Source organism: Pezoporus flaviventris, unplaced genomic scaffold (assembly GCF_033815535.1).
Source record: "Pezoporus flaviventris isolate CSIRO_AGI_PZ_B2104156 unplaced genomic scaffold, CSIRO_AGI_Pfla_v1 ptg000002l, whole genome shotgun sequence".
Lineage (NCBI taxonomy): Eukaryota > Metazoa > Chordata > Aves > Psittaciformes > Psittacidae > Pezoporus > Pezoporus flaviventris.
The window spans coordinates 88,562,410-88,575,274 of NW_026892550.1; the positions used below are offsets into that span (position 1 = coordinate 88,562,410).

The 12,865-nt window shown below is 36.7% G+C and overlaps 1 protein-coding gene across 4 annotated transcripts in view; it reads right to left on the minus strand.

Moving 5' to 3' along the window:
• GNPTAB (N-acetylglucosamine-1-phosphate transferase subunits alpha and beta) overlaps window positions 1-12,865 on the minus strand; it is a 45,289-nt gene that overhangs the window by 12,927 nt on the left and 19,497 nt on the right. For all 4 annotated transcript variants that reach the window (XM_061444979.1, XM_061444980.1, XM_061444978.1 and 1 more), the window contains 9 exons: window positions 11,066-11,227; window positions 9,111-9,290; window positions 7,850-8,020; window positions 6,078-6,201; window positions 5,132-5,335; window positions 2,861-3,969; window positions 1,814-2,013; window positions 1,321-1,540; window positions 174-287 (listed from right to left, as the gene is read on the minus strand). In XM_061444979.1, the coding sequence (XP_061300963.1) occupies window positions 174-287; window positions 1,321-1,540; window positions 1,814-2,013; window positions 2,861-3,969; window positions 5,132-5,335; window positions 6,078-6,201; window positions 7,850-8,020; window positions 9,111-9,290; window positions 11,066-11,227 (2,484 nt within the window). The remainder of the gene's footprint in view (window positions 1-173; window positions 288-1,320; window positions 1,541-1,813; window positions 2,014-2,860; window positions 3,970-5,131; window positions 5,336-6,077; window positions 6,202-7,849; window positions 8,021-9,110; window positions 9,291-11,065; window positions 11,228-12,865) is intronic.

Below are 12,865 nucleotides of genomic sequence, written 5' to 3' on the forward strand. Positions count from 1 at the left end.
TGAAGCAAATGAATGTCTTTTTAAGTTAGGAAGTAGCCTGTAAAATTTTCATTTTCTAACACTTACATCATGTACATACAAGTAGAAATTTTTGTAAACACAAAAACAAACCAGCACAGTCAATACACGCTCAGAAAAGAAACCAAGCATCTTTTGAGACCAATGTTTCTTACCAGATTGGGATCATAATATGCTTCCTGAGTTGGTGGAATAATATGTATCTGAGTGATGTTGGCAGGCAGAGCTTTAGAGCAATTTATTAGCATTTGCTCTAGACCAGTCAAATCCTAACAGAAAGAAAAGGAGGTTAAAAAAAAAAAAGAATCCTGTTTTCTCACTGACATAGTTCTAAAAATCTAGGGTGCGCAGGCATATGGTATCTACAAAAGAAATTTTCATGCTACTGTCAAAAACTGAAGACTTAATATTCAATAGCACCCAATTCAGTAACTGCTGATGTCAGTGTGACTCCCCATACATCTGAACAGGAAATGCATAGCTGAACTGAGACTAGATAAAGCATGACAATGTCATTTTCATTTTTAAATGAAAAACACCCCTTTACTGATGATGTCAGGACAGTACAAAATTCCCAAACCAGCAATGGCATATTAAATCCCAAATTGAGCAAACAAACAGAAAAGTGAATTGGAAGGACAGGAAGATGATTTTCTGACCAAGGCCAGGAACACACTAAAGCAAGGCTGTGTTCCAGCTACGCCAATGATTTTTGTGGTGTTTCAAGAACAAATTATTTGTTTTGTGCTAATTCCTCTCTGTAAAGCAGAGATAGTACACTTCATTCTCTACCGACTGTCCTACAAAGTAAGTCCTACAAAGACTATGTCTCTATTTATCAGGTTCCTAAAGAAACAAAAGTGTGAGGGTTTGTATATGGTCATAGTATGAGTTCTTTGCTACCCTTTTTCTCAGTTCTTTCTTTAGGCCACAAGTTCCTCAGGGCAAGAAGTGGTTTACTACGGCAAGGGCAAGGGCAAGAGCAAGAGCAAGCACAGCAGGATCCCACTCTTCACAGTGACTTTTACCAGTGAACAGCTTTCCTGACAAACTCACGCTACCTGCTTTCTTGAACTCTGACATCAGTGATCCATTTTTCTGATGCTGCTAGAACTCAGTTTAACTGTTGACTCCATAGAATAGTGTTAAGGTAGAACATTTTTATTATATCCAGGTAAAATTTAAGAATTGCCAAATGTTACAGAAACTATAAGCAAAGATAAATAAAGATCTGACTCATTTTAACAGGTTTGGACTGTAAAACTGAAGTTACTCAAGAAGTTACTGGTAAGGAAAGAGTACCTGCAAACTTAATGGTAATTCATGGATTCTTGTGGCCAACGTGCGAATCTCTCTGTCAGACAAAATGCCTGACTGGTCTGTATCAACCTCATCGAAGATCTGAGAAATGTTCAGTGGCTGAACTGCACTCATAAGATAATAGAAATATGAAAAAGCAAACTGCATATCTTCTGAGTGCCGCACTTTGTGAAATGATGTCTTGTCAAACTCTTCAGGAAACCTACGTAAGAATATAAACTAATTTAGTAATCCAGTTTCTTAAAGCAAAACATTCCTTACCTAAAAATACATTCTCAACCAGAATTTTAAGAGGTCCTCAAAAGTCTCTTTATGTTAACACAACTGTCATGTTGTAATAAATTCCCTATTTCCTTTTGCGAAATGCAATTTTAATGAGTACCCATCAATACACTGGAAATAGCTATAGCAAAGCATCAACTGAAAGGTGGAATTACCTGGAGTTTTACATTATTACAAACACAGACATACTCACATATCCTGTAGCTCTTGCATAACAGTGCGGTCAATCATATGAGGCATATGAGCAGGGACTTTTCGAGATGTAAATCCAAATTTGCTGTTTAAAAGTTTATTTACATATCGAAGGGAATCAGCAAATGTATCTTTCAGCTGCCTTCCAAAATATTTGCCATCAGTAAAGTATGACATTTGTTTGAGTAATGACTCTTCTTCCTAAACAGAAGGACAAGTAGAAATCAAAGTTACATTACCTAAAAGAACAAAAACATTAAGCAGACAGAAAAAAAAAATGACATTTCCGCCAGGTCCTAACCTGTTTGCCATCAGATTTATTTGTAATATCACCTTTTTTAATTATTCATCCGTATTGGAATAACTGAAATCCTGTAAATATGAAGATTCCGCATGCAAAATCCAATCTCAGATGAACAGAAAAAGTTACTGTTAAAAATACTGCCCCTTCACTATTTGGCATAGTGCGAGGCAGTTGCTAACAAATGAAGCACTGTTATCTACCTTATGTTCTAGAGGTTTTCAAAACTGCCTAAATGCTTTGGCTGGAAGCAGAGGAAGCTTCCTGCATTGTTTTCTTGACACGGTCTGGATATTCAGTTTTGTTGGCAGACTTTCAATTTAAATTTCAGAACTCAAGTAGTGACCATTATACACATTTCTTTACTTTTTCTTTTAATAAACTGGATCCATATTTGCATAAATACATTCAAAACAAAATTTAAGGTTTCAGTTGTAGTGCTATATACATCTGAACAATAGCACTGTGCCAACATATAATGAATAAAAAGAGAATATGACAACAACAACAAAAAGGCAGTAGAAAGGGAACAGAAAGCTATTCACCTAGCTAAGAGAGGCCCAGATCATAAAATAGATTTTACATGAAAAAAAATCAAAAGAAGCTTTGAAAAAAAAAAAAACAAAAACAACTCGTAATTGCCTCAAAGGCAAGACACATTCCAAATGTATAGATCGCACTGGAAGTATTCCATTAAATGCAGAAAGATGCAAGTATTCCAATAAGCAATGACATTAAGATACTCACATCTAGTAGGTCCTGGAAGTACTTCTTTTTCTCCCATGGCAAAAAGCCTTGGTAACTTCCAGCATAGGACTGTAGTTTTCTTCCCACTGGCCTCTCTTTTACATCTGTATCTATCTGCAAATGCCCTTTTCCTCCTTCCATTCCTTGTGCATCTTCTCCAGTATCTAAATTCACAGTATGTTTTGATTTCTGGGTTTCCCTTAATATGAGCGCATTCAGTACTTTTTCTCGAGTTTCACTTTTATTTCCCATGGCCTGGGAGAGAAGTGTGGATTTTGACTTGACTTTATATATAGGTTGGTTTGTGTTCACTGTTACAACATTTTCTTCTATTCCTTTAAGTCTTGAAGGAACTTCTTCATTTGCTTTAACTGGTTTTATTTTACCATTGTTTACATCTTTAGAAGGCTTCTGCCAGCTGGCATGGTTCTTCTGATCTTCTGACCGATTATGCACTACCTTCTTTTCCAGGTCTATGATACTCTTTACTGTAGTTAAGAACTGGAAAGGTCTCAGGAGAGCAGCCTTGGATAGGTTAAATCCTTTCTGAGTGATATCACCATTTAATAGTTTTAAGTCCAGTTTCTGCAATGCTAGTTGAACATCTTCAGGAAGGAGAGAAATGTTTACTGATGGTATTATCACCTCTTCATGTATAATCTCTTTTGTGCCATTTCGACGTCTCCTCACTCTTGGAAAGCGTTTTTCTTCAGGAATATCTTCAAATATCATTTCAGCTTCTGGTATGGAAGTTACAGTTTTAAAATCAGAGTTCAATTTTTGTGTGGAAGTTGTGTTCGGTTTTGGTTCCTCTCTAGTATCAGCTTCAACAGCTACCTGCATTTTAAATTCTTCATCATTTTTATTTAGAAATGTAAGGTTAAAATAGATCACAGTTGTATTCATGCCACTATGCATTATGAGGTGGATAGTCTTCCATTTGTTAGCAACTGAAGCATGTCGGATAATTGGATTATCACTATACGAACCCTCAATTCCTTTCTTGGCTATTTCACTGAAGCTGAAGTAGGGCAGACATTCACCTTTGGGAATAACATAGTAGGTCTGATTAAGCTGAAGCGTCACCTTGTACATCTCTTCAAAGTGATCTGGGAAAAAAAAAACAAGAAACAAATTTCTGTCAGTCTGCAGTCTGACACTAAGCTTTCAGTCTTTTGGGTTTTTTTTGAAGTGTAATATCCCAACTAGATTCACTACATTAGCAGGGAGACAGCTTTGTGAAAGAATACTTACTGTAGCCTCCATTTTCTTGCTCACCTATCTTTAATAAAACTGACTAGAACATATTCGAATATATTAAGTTGCCAGACATTCCAGCGATAATTCTAAAAGCCGGTATAATTTAACCCTCTTTCAGTTTCCACCTGAAGAGCTTAAGCGGCTCATTATCACACATCACTGAAATTTATGTATCAGTCATAAGTAACATGCCTGTACTTTTTGCCATAGATTACATGCCCATAGATTTTTGGCACATTTTAGTAGATGAATGTTACAACAGCTGGATTTCACTGCTGCACAGCATCTCTGAGGCTTCCAAATCAGACAGGCTGAAATGAACTTCTCCCTCCCACAGCACACGAGAGATTATCAGTAACTCTCACATGAACAAAACCTCACTGCCATCAAGGGAACTGCCAGTAATTGATCTGTCTGAGCTGAGATGCAGGGGGCGCTCTAGTCTTCCAAAAAGGCCAAGTTCTTTCATTTCTGTCCCCTGCCTATACCTGACAGCATTCTCAATCGCTTCATTCACTCCTCCCAGTCTTATGTAACAAAATAAACTTCAGACAACTTCACAGGTTACTGAAAGTAGTCTTTGGCAAGAGCCTAGACTAGAACTCACACTGTCCGCATCAAAGAGTTCTTTAAATTTCTTAACCACTACAGGCATCAAGTCACCTGTCCTTACTCTAGTAAACACTGTTTGCATAGCTGAAATGTAATTTCTCTGTTTAAAATGTAAGCCTCTTGAGGCAAGGAGTTTGATGCTTGCTGCTGCATAAAATATCGACCACCCTACCTATGCTTGGTATCTGTTTCATTAAATAAAGCAGTATATATATATATATTGATTCAGTTTGTGATTAGTGAATATAAGAAGCATCTGACTTTTCAGCTGCTAGCAGATTTTTTCCATGATGCTGTAGGAGATATCTTAGCCCAATCCAAGAGTAATGATGAACAAAAAAGGTCAGGCAATTCAAGAGAATCCCTACAGCAAGCTCATCAGAAATGTGTAATACCTACCTTGGCCACAGTCACCAGCATCGAATCCACAGGAGAGGACATTGCAGGCCTGATCACAGAACTTGTCTGCTAGCCAGGAATTAGCACAGCCCTGGTTACAGTATGAAACACCACTTATGCCTGCACCAAATTGCCACGGTGGTCCATTCCCGATACCTCCAACTGCACCTGCACCAGCAACATAGCGACTACCCCCACTGTTACCTACAGGGATAGAAGGAAAAAAAAGAAAGAAACCCAGTCATCTGAAATCTTTATTCATGAAGAAAGGCACATTTTAAGCCACAGTATTAAAGCAGACTGAAGTTGACAATCTTATTTATCACCAGTGAAATTAAAATGGGGCAAATGCTAACTAGACCTCTCTGAGTTACCATAAAATCTATAGTAAGCACCACCTCACTGTAGAAGTTTAGGAACCGACTTAAAATTGCAAGAAAATCTTCAACATATTTTCTCTTAACTTCAAAGAGGCAGGAAGGAAACTGATTTATTATTTCTTGTGTTTATAGTCTTGACCTTATAGCCCCCGACAGTGGTATCATTTTCTCACTCAAGTACCACTTAATTTTCCTACCTCGCAGTCCTGAAAATCTGATCTAGAAACTAATAGTGCAGCTTCACAATCCTGTTACTATTTGGATTCTGAGTCCAAATACTACATAATATTGTATATATATTATACTTTTTTTTAAATTTAAAAACCTTTTTTTCTCAGATAGTCAAACTTGGTACCCAAAGAAAGATTTTATATGCCCTACTATTTGCTATCATTTTCCATAGACATTTGTAACTTGCAAGAAACAAGGGTTTCATCTGTAAGCCAACTTTATTATTACTGTTAAGGGAAGCAAATTTTGTAGTTATGGAATGACAAATTTCAGAATTATTTATGTAGGAAAAAACAAACAGTTCACTTTTTCTAAATTTAACATTGCTGCCTTACCAATGCAATCACCTCCATCCCAATCACATGCTGAGTTATTACAGGCTTTATCACAGTAACCATCTTTAATCCATGAGCCAGGACATCCCTCAGCACAGTTTGGCACAGGCCAAGTCAAGTAAACCTGGAACAACATTATAGCCTGAGACAGGGACTGGCAAATAAAAGTCAGCTGAGCTTGCTTCTTGGAATACAGAGGCTTAAAATAACTCCTGCCAGTGCCTTAAGTATTCACAAAGCTTTACAAATAGCATTTAAACACTATCACCTGTGAAATAAATGTTCTCTCTTTCAAACACAAGGAAAAACTGAAGAATTCCCAAGGCCATACAACAAGACAGTGATGGCCAGAAAGAGAAAGCAGGACTCCCCAGATCTACTTCTGCAAATGTATTCCAGTGACAAAAGATAAAATATTATTTTCAGGTAAGAAGGGTGAACTTAAACTCTGAAATAGCTTTGCAGTCCACTTATTCTCCTGCCTCAAAAGGTTTCTTTATTACGAACCAGTCATGAGATTAGCAGCACATGTTGAACATAATCCCTAAAGCATCTGGCTCTCTATGACTTAAATAATTCTAAGAATTAGACAAGATAAAAAAAAAGTGTGGGGGTGTATTTTCAACTGGGGAGACATTAAAAACCATACACACTTTCCTTCAGGCCTTACTGCTTCAACATTTTAGCAGCACATTTCCTATTGTGATAACCTGATCAGCAAGTGTTTCAAACAACACTGCATCTAAGCTGACTTTATCATCATAACTCAGAGGAATAACTGAAGAACAACAAAAATGCTGGAACAATATGATTTTATAATTATATGCACACAGAAGGATTTAAAGTGATTAAAAGCCTCCTAATGTCCTCAACTACTGAAACAGTAATTTTAGGGTAGTTTAAACTAATTTCGTACAACCTTTCTGTGTGTGTGCACAAGTGTTCACATGTGCCTGCATGAATTAATTCCATGGTCTCTAGCATCTTGTGTACTTATTGCTTTAATATAAATAATAAATACAAATCCGATTTCTTGCTCGATGTCACTCTTGTAGATCAAGTTCATGGATTAAAATTCTGCTGGCAACCAGAGTCCTTATGCACAGCTATTATTAATGTTTCCTCAGCTGAACCCCAGTTTTTTATAAAGTGTCTGTTGAAAAACTTGATGTTCATGAACACGCAACAATATATCTTTTAGTAGTTATGTATATTATTATATTTAGAATGGGCAAAGATACTTGGGTGTCTGGAACAGAGGTAATTAATGGTAAATTTTGAATGCAATCTGTCCTCTGTGTTCCCACAGAAGAATTGATTCTGTTTTGCTTTGAATATTTCCCACTAAAAGAATTTACAAGGGAGGGAAGACTGACAGCTGCCAAACACCACATCAGTCTTACCAGTGCTTCAACAGGAAGTGGCAGAATTAGAGAATGACACTGAAACTAAAGCATGAAGCCTGACAGAGAAACCATTATACCACCAGAAACCTGTGAGCATATATGGAAAAAAAGTGATTCTGCAACCCACGCATACAGAAAGAGACAGAGCCTCCCCGCCCCGCATTTTTTGCTAACAATTGTCTAGTTAAGAACAACAAATCTTTAGAGGTAAAAGGAGGAGTGGGGAAGCAAAAGAAAATCTTATATTTGATCTCCCTTTCAAAGTAGCATTTCTTTGATTTCCTTGATTTGCATTACATTACATTGCCATAGAAAAGTTGTACATCTGCTTCTGGGGAAATAAAAAATCCTGTGATAATGGCTTACCTTCTGACCTTTAGAGTGACTGTAAAAATCATCAGGCCAAACATCTTTCCCAAACATAACATCATCGTTGAGATAAATAAACTTCTGAGAGAGGCCACTGATACGATGAATGTGACTTTCAATAGCTGGTGAACTGAAGGTAGGCAAATGACTCACATTCTGAAAGATTTCCTAAAACAAAGAAGCCCCAGTAACACAAAGCAGTTTCAGAAGGCAAAAATACATGAAAAAGCCCAAACCATAAAAGGCCAGGTACACCAGATACATGACATTTATCTACTAAAAAAAGTAACAAAAATTTCTTAGAACAAGGAAAGATATGAAGGACAGAAAGAAAAGTGAAAATATTTTAGCAAAAACAAAAACTTTGCTATTCATTTTCCCCACACAAAACCATTTTCAGGTCTGCTGCTTAACTAAGAAACTGCACCTGGTTCAATGCAAAAACACAAACTCCTCTTCCACCATGTACTGGCTCAGCCCAGTGTACAGATATTTATAATTCTCATATGGTACAGGCTGCACAAAATTTCAAGCAAGTTGAATGTGTTCCAGCATTCAGCATGTCAAGATTCTTTCATCTCTTTTGAGTAACTTCAGAAGCAGACAGCAACAGAAGTTGAATCAGTATCTTGTTACCGTTTAGGTTGCTCAGGTCTCCTATGGCACATCCAGATACCAAAATTACTCTCAAATTGTAGTAAGAAGCTATTATTTTTGTTTCACCTACTCAGAAAGCATGACGGATTCCCTTTCTCTTTTTAAATAAGATTTTTAGGGTGCATAGCTACTTTTTTGCAGCCATCATCTTAGTCCTAGTAATTGCAATTCATCCTGTCTCAACGCAAGCTTACTAGGTTGTTACTGGTACTCAGAGAATGTTTATGGATTCAGATTACATTTTTTTCCTCTTGAGTGTTTTTAGAAATAGACTTTATAAGGAAATTAGACACAGGTGTACATTAGCTAAAGTTTCAGTATTTGGAAAAGTGGACTAAACAAAGACTTGATATATATTCAGTTATCTGCTTCGCCAAAATAGAAAGACATACTGGAGTTTAAAAAAATATGGATGAAATGGGGAAGTAACTGTTACTTCTTCCAAATAAATGCAATCTTTGGCTGAAAGAGGATAACTGCACTCCAAAGCAATCATGGAATCTTTACTAGTGGCACTTTCATGCTGGTATATTTGTTGAGGGTTTTGGTGGGGGTTTTTGTTTGATTTTTTTTGTTGTTGTTGTTGTTGTTTGGGTTTTACCTGGTGTGTCACTATGGTTATTCGAGGATTATCCAGGTTAAGCCAGGAAGGAATCTGCCCATTAGTGACAATGAAAATACGTCGCACCCAAGGGGCATGCCTCTCTATTGATCGTAAGGAGTATCTCAGCTCTTCATTATCTTCAAAACGGCTGGCAGAAACATCTTCATCCTGTTTAGACTATAAAAAGAGAAAATCCTTTCTTAGATTTTTAAATAGAACATTCCGGCTCTGATCCAGCTAGGTAACAACAGTGTGCTTTGACATATGGGGGCATAAACATTTGAGAACTTAAGACATTTGAAAGTACAAAATACACTGATCAAGTGCCATTATTCTTTTAAAGGACCATATTCTTCCACATTACCAAGGCAAACAATGCAATCTTCTGACATCAGTGGCCGGCCACCTAGTGTCATTAGGATATCTGCTGACTACACTGTAAGATAACAGTGTCTTGTGCGATCCCAGCTCTTGAAGAAAGAACCCCAGGAAAAAACCCACACCCTCCTGTTTTCTTTCTTTCCTGAGATTATTAGTCTCTATTTCCTGACCTTAACCAAAAGCCAAGATGCATTTTGAATCAGTAACATCACCTTTCAGAAATCCAGTTTTAAGAGGCTGAAGCCTTCCAAGAATATAGCATCATAAGCCATATATAAATGTCATCTAATATAGATACAGTGAAAGTGTCAAGATGTAGCAGCTCTTCAATCATCCCCCACTCTTATTTTAAAGACTTTAAGCAGGAGAAAATTAACAAAACTTAGCCTAACAGTCACTATGGAATAGCTAAATGTTTCCACGTGTTTTTATTAAAAAGAAAATGTTTTAATTAGAAACTCGTCAGGCAAATAACAAAATTAGGTTACATGATGCTGTATCATCTGTTTCTTCTCCCATTTATGAGAGCTTAATGGCCTCTTCTAAAAACAACAATTAAGGCTGCCTAAAAAGAACATTTCTAACAGAAGTATGACCAACTGAAACAGGAAACTCAAGAAAAAATTTGAACATTTAACAATTAACATTTTCACTACAGCTTCTACAAACTGTAAATAAATCTTCTCCTTTTCTAGTATGTACAGTAACACAGCTTATGTGTTCTCAAAAACATAACTGAAAACATCTCAGCAACACCAGCATCCATTGGCTAAGTACCCATTTACAAAATAATGCATAATTTCAACATGGAGAAGTATGAAGTTTGAGTTCAGGGTTTGTATTAAGAAGGAAAGCTCTACAAAAGTCAGGTTTACAGGATGCAGACTGAAGGTTTTACTGGAGAAGGCATGTTTAGTTTACTCATGCCACTTGACATTTACTGTGAATTTAACATTCTAGGAGGAGGAGAGAAAGAAAGAAACAGATTTTACAAGATCTTATCTTCAAACAGACACCTTGGTATTTTATTTCCTGTTGCTAAACTAAAAATCCTTGCTTGCATCAAAAGTATGCAAAGTAAACCTTTCACTGCAAACATCTGCATTCTAGGTCTTCAAAATTTTTGTAAGAGAAGAAACTAGCATTTACTCAGCACATACTATGCTTCAAAGCAAAAAAAAAAAAAAAGAAAGTTTAAGAAACATACCAGGAAGGAGATATCATTTTAATAAAGGCTCCCCTCCCCCCGAAGACTACTTATCTGCCAGTCAGTATCATTTAAGCCTTTCAGGACTTGACAGCACACAAATTTATCAGAGCAGAGGGCAAAATTTTTCACTTAGTGGAGAACATGAAAATTTCAATTAAACATCACCCTGTTCATCCCCCTTCTTCCTTGATTTCAGAATTTGACAATGTTCTTGTAATGTTTTCTTACAACATAATAAATACTGGATTCTTAACACTTCCAAGCTTCTGGAAGAAATCCCATGTCCCTTGTCATTGACTAGTTAGCCTCTACTTGCAGTTTTTAAGTAACACCTTTACATGCTGTAACAGATTTTACCTACCTGGCTGACAGAGCTGAGGTCCCACAGTAAATAAGCAGGATTAAGCATTAGCTCTTTTCCATCTATAGTCATGTTCTTCTTTGCTTGCTTGCTCAGTTCTTGGAAACCCTTAGGGTTATTCAGTTGCAAAAGAGCCACGCTGGCTTCTGAATAGAGCTGCAACTATACAAGCAGAGAAAATAATTTCTGGCATGCAGCACAGAAGCGCTCTGTTTACCTCTTTGCAGTCTTTGCCAATTCCATCTTTTAGTCATTATTTTTCTTACTAGAGTTACTAATAAGAATAACTGGAAAACACTGTTTTTAAAGAATTACAATTTTGTAAGAACACAAAAGGGGGCAGTCAAATGGAAAATTAAAAACATTTAAAGATACAGAACATTTCTAGATGTTTAGTTTTCACTTTCCAAAGCTTTTTTTTTTTTTTTTTTACACAATGATCTAGCAACAGTAAAGCTGTCCATGTTTAAGTATTTCTGGAGTGAGTAGTGAAGTCCCCAGGCATTCCCTCCAACCCCCAATAACAGAAGTCATACTTTACTACAATTTTATTATATGACTAAAGGAATCGTACTTTTTTTCAGTCTTAAGTAATGCTCTTCTCAGAAAATTAAGGCCACCAATTCATCATTGCTGTCAGGAGCATGAAATTTTCAGAATGGTTTGGAGATCAACCTACAGCTCAGAAACCCGAGATACAAAGGGCTCCAGAACTAATCCATGTGGGTCTCCAAGTCCTTAATGATGGTTGCCAATACGCTGTTAAGGTCATTTCTTACTTGTGGACTGTTTGATCTGTTTGCTGTTTTTATCTCTTGCCACGAGTAAGCCTGTGTATCAGATTTCATAATGCACAGGATAAGAAGGGGCTTGCACTACATACCCTCTCGAGCAGCTAGTATAATTTACAAATTACAAGGCACCAAAACATTTCACTCAAAATATAGCATAACCCAGTAAAACACAGTGTTTAGTGTATCAAGTAGTGTAAGCAGACACAAACAAGCTAAATGCAGGACTGCACTTTGATTCTCCAAATGCATATATTCAACAGTCAGATTGAGAATAAATGCAGTCAACCATCAACAGTATTTATTAGGTGCTATGTTTATTTTTCGTTCCTTCATGCAACATAAGACAAATAAGCACATCTACTAGATTTTCAACTGCACAAGATCTAAAATGCAATTCATAAGTTAATGAAATTTGAATACTGTCATGTTCAAAACCAGCAAAACCATCAGTTTATCTCATAATACTCTTTATTTCTTTATTTTTTTATTAAATCTGACCCTTTCTGCTAATTTTCAAACAACACTTGTCCCAGAGTTAGCATGCCTTTCCTTAGCAAGACCAGCTGTCCCACTTGTGACATTTTAAAGCTGTTGATGCTTTGACTCATATGCTATTTGAGATCCTTCAATCTGACTTATGAGGCCTGCCATTAGAAAAATCTGATAAATCCCAGACCTTCCAGGGAATCATCTGAACCTACGTGTGGAAAGGATGGCTTCAGTAGCTAAATGGCTGAGGTATAGTTACGGACTGCAGCTAGCAACCTCCAAAAATATCAGTATCAGAATGCTACAGATTGCAAAGCTGCCATCAGCGGGTATGTGCTTTATTTAGGAATACAACAGTGTCACACAGTCCCTCAGAATCTGTCATTTAAAACACAACGTATAAAAAATACTACCATTCTAGAGCTCTGAAAGAATTTAAGAACATGTAATTTCTCTTCGACATGTTTCCACCAAACTCGACAAAATAGGTACCTGTACTACAGATTCTTAACTAAAT